The 14,204-nt window shown below is 37.9% G+C and overlaps 1 protein-coding gene across 1 annotated transcript in view; it reads left to right on the forward strand.

The window, feature by feature from the left end:
• Nucleotides 1-14,204, forward strand: part of HYDIN (HYDIN axonemal central pair apparatus protein) — a 373,932-nt gene that overhangs the window by 153,070 nt on the left and 206,658 nt on the right. The window contains exon 12 of the mRNA XM_032486698.1: nucleotides 3,443-3,542. Coding sequence (XP_032342589.1) covers nucleotides 3,443-3,542 — 100 coding nt within the window. The remainder of the gene's footprint in view (nucleotides 1-3,442; nucleotides 3,543-14,204) is intronic.

Genomic DNA, 14,204 nt, shown 5'->3' on the forward strand with positions numbered 1-14,204 from the left:
GAACCAGTGGCAGTATGTTCATAGACAGCTTTCAGAAAGTCTCACAACTGTTCCTGTCAAGCCACTTGGTTGTTCTTGTACCAGAAGGAAACATGAATTTCCATATGCAGAGATATTTAATATTGGGGCAAAAACTGCAAATATGGGAATTAACTTTAGACCTGAAAATTCAAAGTTAATTCCTTCTAGCTGGTCACTTGATTAATAAGTGAAATGCACTTATAGATCTGAGAGGAAATCAAAGCACTAAGACCAAGGAGAAAGATAATTACAGTAAAACTGAAGGCAATTATTTTTAACAAACAAGGTATTGATCATTTGCAGATTATCTTCTATGTACTCAGTATCTTTTTTGGAGCAGGAAAATGGACAGAGGTGGGAAAGGGGTTATAGATGGGAGGAAAGCAGAACAGCAGGGGTTTCTGTGTGATGGGGTTGGTTTCCTAGGACTGGGAAGAAAGGACACTGATGTCACAGCCAGTAGGGAACATTCTGAATGTTTTGGCTTTCAGGAAGAGACTTTAGAACTGAGCAGTAAAAGAAAAATTCTTTTCAGAAACATAAATGTCATGGAAGTTAACTTCAGAAGTGTCGGAAAAGTAATATAAAATGTATCAAAGATACATAGGTAAAATTGGGGTCATTTTAGACTGATTGCCTGTTTCTGGAGTTTGCTTTCTGTGGTTTGCTAGAAAATGCTATAATGAGTTTTTGTTGTAAAGGAATTGAAGCTTTTTAACTTTTATTTTAATCCCAACTGAAAAATTAAAGTATCCTTCTACATGTTCCAAACTCTTTCAAATGACCTAATATTGAAAGCATCCCTCTGTGAGAGGAAACTGAATGATCACACTTCTGTTTTTACAGATACACTCGGCCTTCTTAATGCACATTAACTGATAGAAGCCCAGGAGAGGTTTTCAAATAGGATTTGTCCTTGAATTATCTCCTGAGGCTCAGTAAAAGCTATAAATTACTAGCAGATGTAGTAGGCACAACAAAACAGCTGCAGCCCAGGATAAGGAAGCACTGCACCCACAGTCCCCTTCACTCAGTCTGAACCCTGTGGACTCAGATTCCCTGGCACTGGTTTTTGCTCACCAAGCAAAAGGGCTTCTCAGCCTCCAGGGGCCTCCATGTCAGACAATATGCTCGTGAGTCATATCCAAATGTCAGTGCTTTGGGAGATTCTGGTTGCCTTTCAGGAGTATGTCTGACCTACCGTTTTCCAAACCAACAATCTGACAGTCAGACTTCTTTGATGATAGGATGTCCAAGAGTGCTTCTGGGATAGAACTTAAGTGCATTGCCTTCTTGTCTGCATATGGACCCTGGACTTTCTTGCTTGGATAATGCTTTTGAAAGTGGTCTAGCCCACCTCAAACCATAAGTTCCTTGAATTTGCCCAAATGTACTGAGCTTATTTGACTGCCAGTGTATCCTTTTTGGAGCATTTCCTACCACTCTGGTGAGACTTTTCTAGCAGAGGTTTTTTGGGGATCTAAGCTGGCCCCTGCAGTCAGTCAGTTTGGACAGGAACAGGTTAGCTGTGTCCATTCTACACTTACATAGTACAACAGAGTCTAAACCCATCAGGGGAATACATTTGTCTCATGGGTTAGGAGTAAACCCAGGTCTTCAGCCATTCTGAGACGGAATACCCATGGATACACTAGTGAACGGATGAACCACCTCTTTTGCGTGGCTTTTCTGCTCATTGTGGCCGTGAGTGTTCCTAACACTCCATATCACCAACACCCCCACAAATCAAAATGGGCCAGGCATTTGCCCTTTATCAGAAAGGAACAGATACTGTTTCAAGGTTTGGAAAAGCCCCCCAGTGAAATGCCCAGATAAGGGAAAGCGCCCAGGACTTCCCTATTCCCTGCATGATCTCCAAAGTTCCTGTCAGCTCTAAAATTGTATGACTTTTGTGATTCCAGTTGAGAAGAAAATGGCATAAATAGGTGCAGAGATTAACAGGCATCTGCCAGTAACTACACGGTGGACAAACTAAGTGGATATGGCTGATTCAGTAAATAATTTGAACACCAACTATGAGCCACCTCTGGTTTAGGTGCTGGAGATGGAACAGCGCTCATCCTCATGGAGCTTTCATTCTATTGGCCTGATCTGGCTGTAAGAGGACCCATGTAACACCCACCGCCCCCACTGCTGCTTCTTGGAGGCTCTGTGCTCTTCATTGTCCTGCAATCAGGGGGCCACTGCCTGGGAAGCACACTCACCAATCTGTTACCTTCATAAGCAAACCCAAATCAGCTCTAGTTTTCTATCTCCCTCCTTTGGTTTGACGTCTGCGTTTTAAACTACTTTGCTCTCTGCTTGATTCTCTATTCCAGCACTACATTCATTTTGGCCCAGACTGGATATAAACATGCACAGGGAACTGTCTGAAACTGGATCCTAATTATTTATGAACTTGCCTTTCCTTAGTTTTCTATTTAGTTGGTAGGACTGTTTATAGATTTTTGGATGTGCTTATCACTGTTGCCTTACTTGGCCCTACTTATAAAAACCATAGGAAAAAACCATACTTTTTCTCCCTAACTTTTCTGATACTTTCATCTTAGTTTTTCCAAGTGGCATAAAAATAACATCAATCATAGCAAACAGTTATTTACTAAGCTCTTACTATGTATTGAACACGGGGCAAAGCGTTTGACCTGCGTTACCTCATCAGCCCTTAGGAAACCCTTTGAGGCAGGTGCTATAGCATCTCCTTTTACAGCCCTGAGAAGTTACATGGTTAGTAGAAAAATATTTTTCAAAGACTATCTCAAGGGGATTCTGACATGTGGCATGTTGCATTACAATTTTCAAAACTCAGTTTTTTTATTATGACTTTTGAGTCATTTGAGGTAAAATGAGAAATCTGACACTGGGTCAGATCCAGGTTTTGGTCTGGCCATTGTTCTGCCTTGGGCTATCGCTGTTTTCACAGAACAAAAATATTTCCTTATGCTGTCACTCAAAAGGTAGGAATGTGGTTTCTCCATCAAGTAAGCTAGCTTTCTCTGTGGCCTTTCTGGCCCTTATATAGATAAGGCTCAGCACTTACTGCATAAGATATTAGTAATCATTTTCATACATGCAATCTTAGATCACACATTTCTTCATCTCTGAAGCCCAGCGCTGGACACACATTGGCATCCAATGAATGTTCATTGAATCCACAAATTGAAAAGATGCCCTAAGCATCCTAGTTTCCTTTAGTAACTAATTATGTATTCATAAACTCACTGACATGATCTTTGAAGCTTCAAGCAGCAGAGATTTCCTATATGTTGTGTAAAATAGGGCTTTCTTTTATTTATTGTAAACATATTTCCTTCAGATTTCCTGGAGTTGTAACAACAGCAAAATTAAAAGCAGTACCTTCCCTTCTTCATATTGTTTTTGAATGATTCTTTCATGTTTTTAGGAAGGCGAGGTCTGGCCCAACTCATCAGCTGAAATCACTGTGTACTTTAACCCTCGGGAAGCCATACTCTACCAACAGACTGTTTACTGTGACATTGCAGGTAAAACTCGCTCCTTGTAGTAGAATCAGGTTATCAAGTGCCTGGAGCATAAAGTGGTGGTGGTGGTGGTGGTGGTGTGTGTGTGTGTGTGTGTGTGTGTGTGTGTGCGCGCGCGCGCGCACGCGTGCGCATGCGCATGCTGCATGCAGTACTCGACATCAATGGAGGATAATAGAGTCAAGCTATTCACTTCCTACTTCTTTCTAGAATAGATCAAACTTTGAAGTATATTACAATTGTAGTGAGGTGGGTAGGGAAGGGAAGCCATGGATCTGGGTTACCCCTTGATTTTTAGAGCAGTAAGTATATTACTTGACACTAACTCTCACAATATTATATTTTGTTCTTTTTACAATATTTGGCTACTTAATTTTTCCCTTTTAAGTTTATCAAAATAATGCATACCAAGTGGAGTGAGAAGGGAGCCTGGCAGTGGCCAGAGCCACAGGGAGTGGGTACAAGTAGGGTGGCAACCTGATGGCTTCAGGAAAATGAATACATACAGAGTAATTAAGCAAAAAAGTAAATATACTGTGGATAACAAGAGCCAGTATTTTTCACTCTTAGAGGAAGGAGATACAAATATGGGAAGGAGGAAGCCTAAGATGAGCCCTTTGGTACTGGAATGGAATTGGAGTTATAAGTATGAACTCAGAGTATTATAAATATATATGTAAATATATGTTTATGTACATACATACACATATTTCCTAGCTATGTCCATTGAGAGGTCATGGAAGATTTGCACTCCTAATAGCAATGAGCACAGCTAGCGCTTAAAGCTTGGTTTCTAAGTCTCCACTAAACGGAGACTTGAAGCAACTGACTGATGCTAGAACTGAGGCAGAAAGAGAACGAGATGAGCCTGGAACATCCTCTTGTGCTGAAAAATAAGGAAATGCTCAAAGAATGACAGATATGTCAAAAATGACACAGAAGCCAGCAAAGGGACTCCTACTGCCCAAATGTGGAACAAGTTGAGAATCAAAATGATGACACTAATAGATTATAATCAATTGAATAAATAGGAATTTATGAATCTACTAAATAAAATGTACCATTTGGCAATCATAGTAATAACCAATTCCAGTTAAGAGCACCAATGGATCTTAGTAACTAATAGGTGAAAGTAGGGTGTGGAACAGGATTTTACGTAGTCTCAAAATATCCTCCCTCAAATACTTATTGATTATAAAGAAGAGAAATTTAATTTTATACCGAGGAAACCTGGTAGTTGTTGTCTTAGTTAATACCAGCAGTAATAGAGCAAATCAACATCATCTCGTAGATCACCCATTAGGATGAAAACACAGCATCCCTTCAGTGATATCAGGACCAAAATACCTAATTTGGGTCTCATCACGAGGAAACATCAGACTAACCCAAACTGAAGAACAAAGTAAGATGACCAGCCTGTAATCTTCAGAAATATCAAGATCATGAAAGTTGAGAAGAAAAGATGGAAGAACTGCTCCAGATTGAAGGAGGGTAGGGAGTACAACATGTGAGCCTAGCTTGTATCCTTCGCTACAAAGGAGGTTATTGGGAAAAGGATGTATAGAAGTTCTTTGTACTACTCCAGAGACATTTCTGTATTTAAAAAATGTGACAGCATTTTAAAGAAAATGCTGATGTCAATAACTAAGTGAAAAAAATATATATAGTAAGATTATAAAGCTAAATAATAGTCTATTTCTCCAGTACTGCTTCCAAGAAGTACTTTTAGCTGTTTCTGGTGGTGGTAATTTCCCTTGCTGATTCTATTTATTGCTATTTTTTGATTTATCAGTTTCACACATTACTTTTCAGTCCTCAATATGAAAGGTAAGGATTTAGTTGACTTCCATCTCCCCTACCCCTTCTTGGACATATTGGGTTATAATTTGTATGCAATGAAATTCACCCTTTTTTGTGTATAGTTCTGTGAATTTTGGCAAAACTCAACAGTGTTGTAACCACCACCAAAGTCAAGTATAGAATCTCTCCATTACCCCATAAAATTTCCTCATGCCCCTTTGCAGGCAATTCCATCCCCAACTTTAGCCCCTGGTAATCCAATTATTTTTATTATGTTTATTTTGTTTTATGAGTTATTTATAGCCTCAAATAGCTTTTATTTACATACTTAAAACTGTATTTTTGGATCCATCAACTCTACAATATCTCTCAATGTGCAAGGATATTGGGACCCCTAACCTGCCTACAACTGTTCAACCATATTTCTTCCTCTTCTGTGAGTCGTTCTACTTTATATTGTCATAGTTGATTACCATATTCAAGTCTTCTATTTTCATGGTTGATTACCATTTTCAAGTCTTCTATTTTATCTACATAAATTTTGTACACTGAAGGGCCAAATTGTCTTCTGGGGTTATATTTTATACTTCATTGGTTGAGTGTTCTGACCCTTAATCCCTCAAAGAGTGTCCCTAAGGTCTGAATATTGTGGATTCTCTCTGAATATTGTAGATTTTGCTTACACTCTACTAATTTCTCACAACCATACCTCGTTTTAGCTTACTTCATAATTGACTTGACTCTTTCGTACAACTTTTGGTATTTTTCCGCTCATGGTTTCTAATTCCTCATTTCTTCATTCCTGTTTAATTTTAGAATTCATGTTCTTCTTGAAGATATTTCCTCAGAGCCCACCAGCTTCTTATTCTAATTTAGATCAGTTACCTCCTGCACAGTGGTTACCTAGGAATTAAAAAGAATAAATTTCCATGTGCATTCCATTGTATCTTCTCACTCTCACTTTGCTCAAGTAACTTCCTCAGAAAGGGTATTTAGAAGGGAAACTTTGATCCTTAAATGCAAGAAAATATCTCACTCTGCCTCACTTTAGCTGACTATGGAATTCTAGGTTCAAAATAATTTCTCCTCAGAACTTTGAAGACATTGTCCCAACTTCAGTGTAAAAATCCAGAAGTCTGAAGGTCACCTAATTCTTCTTCCTTTATAGGTGGCCTGTTATTTCTCTCTTGTATTTTTTAGGGCTTTCTTTTTCTACTTGGGGTCTGAAATGTCATGAAGCTGTGTCCAAGAGTTAATTCTTCAAGTTCATCCCCCTCAGTTTTCTATGGGCCATTTGAGTCTGATGACTCATGTGTCACTTAAGCTCTGGGAAATTTTATTTTCCTGGGAAATATATTTTTCTCCATTCTTTTTCATTTTATTCTGGAAATCTTAACAGTCCAATGTTAGACCTCCAGGACTGATCATCTGTTGTCAAAGCATGTTGTTTAATCTCCATGCTTTCCTTTTGTCCTCCTTTATTTCTCTGTAGTTGATTTCTAGTTTCATGGCATTGTGGTCAGTAAAGATGCTTGAGATAATTTCTATCTTCTTAAAATTGTTGAGGTTTCTTTTGTGCCCAAGTACATGATCAATCCTAGAAAATGTTCCATGTGCACTTGAAAAGAATGTACATCCTATTTTGGGGGGGGGGTGTGTAATGCTCTGAAAATATCCACCAAATCTAATTTTTCTATTGTATTATTTAATTTCTCTGTTGCCTTATTTATTTTCTGTCTGGAAGGTCTGTCTAGTGATGTTAATGCAGTGTTAAAATCTCTGACTATGATTGTATTCCCATCAATATCCCCCTTTATCTCTGTTAGTAATTGTTTTATGTACTTAGGTGCTCCTATATTGGGTGCATATATATTAACGAGTGTAATATCCTCATCTTGTATCACTCCTTTAATCATTATAAAATGTCCTTCTTTATCTTTCTTTATGGCCTTTGTTTTAAAGTCTATTTTGTCTGAAATCAGTACTGCAACACCTACTTTTTTGGCTTTTCCATTTGCATGGAATATCCTTTTCCATCCTTTCACTCTCAATCTATATGTGTCCTTCTCCCTAAAGTGGGTCTCTTGTATGCAGCATATTGAAGGCTCTTGCTTTATTATCCAGTCTGCCACTCTGTGTCTTTTGACTGGAGCATTTAGTCCATTAACATTTACAGTAATTAATGATAGATGTGTGTTTATTGCCATTTTGAACTTATTTTTGCAGTTCATTTGATATTTCCTCTTTGTTCCTTTCTTCTTCCTTTTGTGAACAAGAGTTCATCCTCAGACATGAATAAAAATGATATTAAATGCCATTTAAAGCTGTTAAATAAGGATGCCCTGAGAAATACTGACATTTATTAGTCAGAAAAACTCAAGAGTAGCAGATACCATGCATTCATAGGATTCCTTCCAATGTCTTCTGGTCTGTGGTTTTCTATTTATATATAAGAATAAGGAAATGGGTTTTAATTTTCAGGGTAGCTAGTGCTACTTGCCTCTGCTGTTTAATGTATAGTTCTCCAAGGGATATGGCTGTGGTAGTTACTTTTGACTTGGGTGTTATTAAGAGTGCACAACTATTAGTATCCACAAGTGTAAAAATTCCAGTGTGCTGCTCTACCCAGCATGTTTTCAGTCCATATCTATGCAGTCACTTTTCTCTGTGTCAAAAGGGATCAGGCAGGCAAAGAATGGTACAGAAGAATGGGCTGCCTCACCCAGGACTGTGCCAGCCTCCACCTCCCCCAGGCACGTGTTCCTCCACCTTCCTTGGATGTAACCATCACCTTGACTTTTATGATGGTCATCTTCTTGTTTTCATATATAATTTTACCACCTATGTGTTTATCCCTAAGCAAAATAGTATAGTTACCTGTTTTAAATATATATTTATATATTGAAATCATGCTCTATGTCTTATGCTATTAGCACTTAGAAGATAAGCCACTCAATAAATATTGATTAAGTGAATGAGCAAATAAATGAAACGAATGAATAAGTGAATGAATCCTAGTTTGATCTGGTCTCTCCTTTGCCCTTGGACACGGATTCTCAAGATGGCCCCAGAGTGAATACAGATGGACTAGGAGCTTCTGGATTGACATAAGTGTTTCCACACTTCAGACCAGCATCATCTACCCCTGACTTCTTAATGGATCTGGAGGAAATGTTGGTACATCAGTGTTCAGACACAAGCTGGAAATGCGTCAGTGGCCCCACCCATCACAGGTGGCAGGACCTCTCTCCCATTGACAGCTCCCCTGGGATGCCATGCTTGGCCATTTTCCAGGGGGTTGGCTGCTCTCCAGGAGGTTCCCAAACGTTACATAACTAATTGCATTTATCTATTGTCTCCTTTGCAATTCTGAATTCTGCCACAGAATTCACACCCTGGGGCAACTGAATAGTGTAATTTTCCATCTGCATGACATTCTTTTTTATTTTCTTAGTGGTGTATTAAAGATAAGATTGCCAGGGAAGGGTTTTGTTTACATCATAATTCCATGTTATCTTCCCTATAAATTCCATGCAATTCTATGTGTCTTTTCAAGGGCTGGTGCTGATTCCTTACTATTATCTTCAAAGGGCTGGTAAAACCTCCTGGTTTTAGGTCACTGAGAAATACTTCTTAGGCAGATAGAAAAAGCTCCTTCTCTCGTTGTGTTTTGTTTTGCTTTGCTTTCGTTTTTCTCTAACGCTTTGAGCATATAAAATCAAATACATATAGATATGCTTCCCCTCACACCTTTTTACATAAATGACAGCGTACCTTATACAATAGTTCTAACACAGCTTTAAAAATATTTCTTACAGACTATTCCATAACACTAAATTAAAAAGGGTCGTTCTTTTTCCTGGTTGTATGGGAATCCTTTGTATTTACATATCACAGTTTAACTTTTAACCTTTTGTCACTGAGAAATAGTACACAGATTCAGAAATGTACATAATACATATGTGCAGGCAGAATAATGGCCTAAGCCACTAAGTTTGTGGTAATTTGTTGTAGCAGCAATAGAGAACTAATACACATACATATGCAACATAGCAAATACTTATAAGACAGACATTGTGTAATTGCCACCAAGACCAATAATGGAACATTTCCAGTCCATCCCCCTGTGTGTTCCTTCCCAATCACACTCCCTTCACCCCAGCCTCTCGCTGAAATAAGGACCATTCTGCCCTTCATGATTGTTATTTCCTTGCTTTCATTTATAGTTTTTACTCCTGTGTATATATAGCTAAAAATTACAATTTAATACTGCCTGCTTTTGGAATGTGCATAATTCGAATCAGTCTGCATGTCTCATCCAAGTTGTTGCTTGTAGCTCTAGTTGTATTTCAGTTTCACTATTGGCTAGTGTCCCATTATGTGAGTATATGTTCAGAGACAGGAAGTTGCAGGGAAGGCCAGTGTCACTGCTCTTGAGGGTCTTGCATGAAATTTAACCCACATCTCCAACTGCAACCTTTTCTTCTTTTGAAAGCGTTTACAGTGAGGCACCATGAGTACAAAGATGTACAGAAACATAGTTCCTGCCCTCAGGAAGCATAGAAATGAGTAGGGGAAACTGGCACATAAACCAACAGCTAGGTAATGCTATACAGTGAATGAGTGATAATAATAGAAAAGAATACAGGACACACAGCTCAGTCTTGGTATTTTCAAGGAAGGGTCCCCAGAGAAAGTGACCCTTGAAATATCTGTTAGTCGGGTGAAAAAAAAGAGAGGCTGGGCATGTCAGGCAGGGAAACACTTGTGAAAAAAACAAAGAAAAATTATGTGAAAATATAATATGAGCAAGATTCACAAGTTCTTGGGGTGAGAAACAGAGAGAGACAGAGAGAGTTGGAAGAGGCAAGGTGAGGGCAGGAAATGAAGCTGGAGGCTGGAGTAGTAGGTGGGATCCAGTTCTTTGAGGGCTGCTCTTGACTGCCAGAATAAGAACCTCGGACTTCATCCTGAGTGCAGTGGGGAATCACTGAAGGGTTCTAAGTAGGGAAGTAACCTGCTCAGACCTGAATATGACAAATACAACATCATCATAATCTTTTCAGTTAACCTGAAACTGAATTTTTTTTTCTTCATTTAAAAATTTCAGGTTTCCTTAGATATAGTTAAATCTGTATGTTAGATATTTATAAAAGACTTGAATGGTTTTGATCTAGAGCTTGAAACTGATCTTTCTTGTATCTTTATTTTCCAACGGAATGTGCAAATACCTAATTTAATAATAGAGATTATTTGTTTTATAAAAGAAAAACTTAAAGGGAAACTACACATATTTGGTTTGGATCACCATATGGGAACTTCAAAGAAAGTAACACTTTCTGATCTAAACTGTGAAATGTATCACTAGATAACATTAATGGGTGCTTCAGAGTCAAATTCAGAAAAGCAGCATGGTGGAAATGAGTCCTGATGTACCCGCTTCCTTTAAAGCCCCAATTAAGATGAAACCTTGTTATCCATTTTCATTCTTTGCATCATAAGAGAAACATCTGAGTTTTTAGCACAATTTGAAGCTTTTGAGTTTTATCCTAATTAAACTAAAGAATGGAGATTTAAGAAAGAGAAAGCTAAATCATCCTAATAATTAAAAACATTTTTGGGTTTTCAGAATAATAAGTGAGTAATACCCTACATATTTGTAAGTTTTCTTTCTCAAAACTCATCTGACTGCAACCTCATAATAATATAAGATGTCTTAGTCCTATGAATGAGAAATTATTTTCTTGATCAACTATTTTAAATTACATTTAATTAAGGTTAAATTTTTAGTTATCAAATATTTCAAACATAAAGTAAAATACAGAGAGTAATATACAAATATCTTTTATACATACCCAGATTTAGGAAAACTTGAAGAAATGGAAAAGCCTGTGTGTTTGAGCAGGAAAATCAACACTATAAATAGGTCAGTTCTTCCTGTAAATGTAATGTGATAGTATCAGTAAGGTGTTTTGCTTTTTTTTTTTTTAGTTAGTCAGTTCTTATGGAAGAAATTAAAAAGTTCCAAAGTTCTTATGGAAGAAATCAATGAACTAGGATTGCCTAGAAAATTTGACTAGAATAACTTTGGAGAACTAATATGTTAAAACTTATTAAAGATCTATAGTAAATGCAGTTGTATGGTTCAGGAACCTGCAAAGAAAGTAGCCATCAAATCAATATCCATTCTTCTTTCCATCTTTACCAGTTAGCAGCAGCAGCAGCAGCAGCATGTCCTAATCCCCTAAATCCCACCCTACCCCAAATCCACATTTCCCAGTGTCCTTGGTGTGTGAGCAAAATAAAAACCCTAATCTGTTTAAGCCACTTTGCTCCATTTCGTGGCTTACAACAACTAGCAGTCATTTATTTTGCTCACAGATCTGCAATTTGGTCAGGATTTAGCAAGACAGCTCTTGTTGCTCTACATAGAGACAGCTGAACAAGCTCATCCACCTATCTATCTGGCACTTGATCCTGGCTGCTGACAGGGACTTCACTGGGTTCTGTTTGCCGGACCTCTTATCTGTAGCCTCTCCATGTGGCCGCTTGCTTCGTCATAGCATGCACAACGGACTGAATTGTTGAGATGAGAAACCTATGGCAGTCAAATTGTGATTTCTTTAGGTTATCTGTCTTTTCTATCATATTAATATTAAGAATTACTTTATGATTCTGTGTTCCACAGTTTCACTGTAATGGATTTGCCTCTACTTATCCTACTTGGTACTTGGTATGCTTCTTCAATCTCAGAACCTTTCATCAGTTTGGAAAATTCTCCACAGTTATCTCTTCACTGTTGTTTTCATCTTATTGTCTCAGTTTTCTCCTTCTGGAAATTCTTTTAGATATATGTCTATCCCATGGGGTCACTGTGTCTTTTAACCTCTCCTTTACATTTTTTATTTCTTTGTCTCTGTATGATACATTTTGGGTTTTTTCTTGAGATCTTTCTTCCAGTTAACTAATTCTTTCTTCGGGTATGTCTAATCTGGTGTATTTATTCATTTTTTTAACATTTTTATTGATTTATAATCATTTTACAATGTTGTGTCAAATTCCAGTGTTCAGCACCATTTTTCAGTTATTCATGGACATATACACACTCATTGTCACATTTTTTTCTCTGTGAGTTATCATAACATTTTGTGTATATTTCCCTGTGCTATACAGTGTAGTCTATTCTACAATTTTGAAATCCCAGTCTATCCCTTCCCACCCTCCACCCCCCTGGTAACCACAAGTCTGCATTCTCTGTCTGTGAGTCTATTTCTGTCCTTTATTTACGCTTTGTTTTTGTTTGTTTGTTTGTTTTTGTTTTTGTTTTTGTTTTTTAGATTGCACATATGAGCGATCTCATATGGTATTTTTCTTTCTCTTTCTGGCTTACTTCACTTAGAATGACATTCTCCAGGAGCATCCATGTTGCTGCAAATGGCATTATGTTGTCGGTTTTTATGGCTGAGTAGTATTCCATTGTATAAATATACCACTTCTTCTTTATCCAGTCAGCTGTTGATGGACATTTAGGCTGTTTCCATGTTTTGGCTATTGTAAATAGTGCTGCTATGAACATTGGGGTGCAGGTGTCATCCTGAAGTAGATTTCCTTCTGGATACAAGCCCAGGAGTGGGATTCCTGGGTCATATGGTAAGTCTATTCCTAGTCTTTTGAGGAATCTCCACACTGTTTTCCATAGTGGCTGCACCAAACTGCATTCCCACCAGCAGTGTAGGAGGGTTCCCCCTTCTCCACAGCCTCTCCAGCATTTGTCATTTGTGGATTTTTGAATGACGGCCATTCTGACTGGTGTGAGGTGATACCTCATTGTATTCATTTTTTATTTCATCAACTTGGTTTTTCAGTTTTAGAAGTTCTATATAGTTTTAATACTTTCATTTTTTCTCCTTCACATGGTTTCTATTTCTTCATTTACTTCTTTAAAGATTTTAAGAATGCTACATTAGAGTTTATTTAAGAATTTTCTATTATCTTAGACTCATGGGGTATTAATTTGCATGTTTGTGGTAACCACTGATTTTCCTCATACTGGGTTGATTCTTTAGATTGTTTGAAATGTTTGTATTGTGAGCTAATCTTTAGCCCGTGCTATGGACTGAATGTTTAAAGGTGTCTCCCTCCACCCCTTAATTCATATTTTGAAAGCTAATCCTCAATGTGATAGTGTTTCGAGGTAGCACCTTTAGAGGTGATTAGGTTGTGAGGGCAGAGCCATCATGAATGGGATTAGTGTTTTAATAAAAGAGACCCCCAGAAAGCTCCCTCACCCTTCTCTCCACGTGAGTGAGAAGATAGCATCTATAAACCAGTAAGCGAGCTCTCACCAGACACTGAATCTGCCAGCACCTTGATCTTGGACTTCCTAGCCTCCAGAACTGTGACAAATAAATATTTGTTGTTTAAGCCATCCAGTCTATGATATTTATTGTAACAGCTTAAACAGACAAAAACAACATGGGTACTGGATCATGGAAGTATTCCTTCAAAACATTTAAAAAATTTCTTCTGCCAAGACCTTACAACTTTTATTTTCTCAGCTTCTGATTCTTTCACCTATAGTATTGTGTAAATGGGGCTTTGATTTCTCACAGGGGCCTCTTTTCCCTATTTAGACTGCAAGGTAGAGAGCAGGCTTCATTGATCACTGCTTCCTTAGATCAGTAGGTAGAACTTTTCTAGTTTCCTTTTTGGAAAGAGGTATTCTTTCCAAGGTCCTGGATTTATGCAGGGATCTAAATTCAGTTCCTCATTTCCAGATAGAAACAAAGCATTATGCCCTGTTTTTGTGAAGGTGTCAAAACTGAAGCTATTAGACCATAAGGCAGTATGTACTTTGCCAATCTC

Source organism: Camelus ferus, chromosome 9, assembly GCF_009834535.1.
Source record: "Camelus ferus isolate YT-003-E chromosome 9, BCGSAC_Cfer_1.0, whole genome shotgun sequence".
Classification (NCBI taxonomy): Eukaryota; Metazoa; Chordata; class Mammalia; order Artiodactyla; family Camelidae; genus Camelus; species Camelus ferus.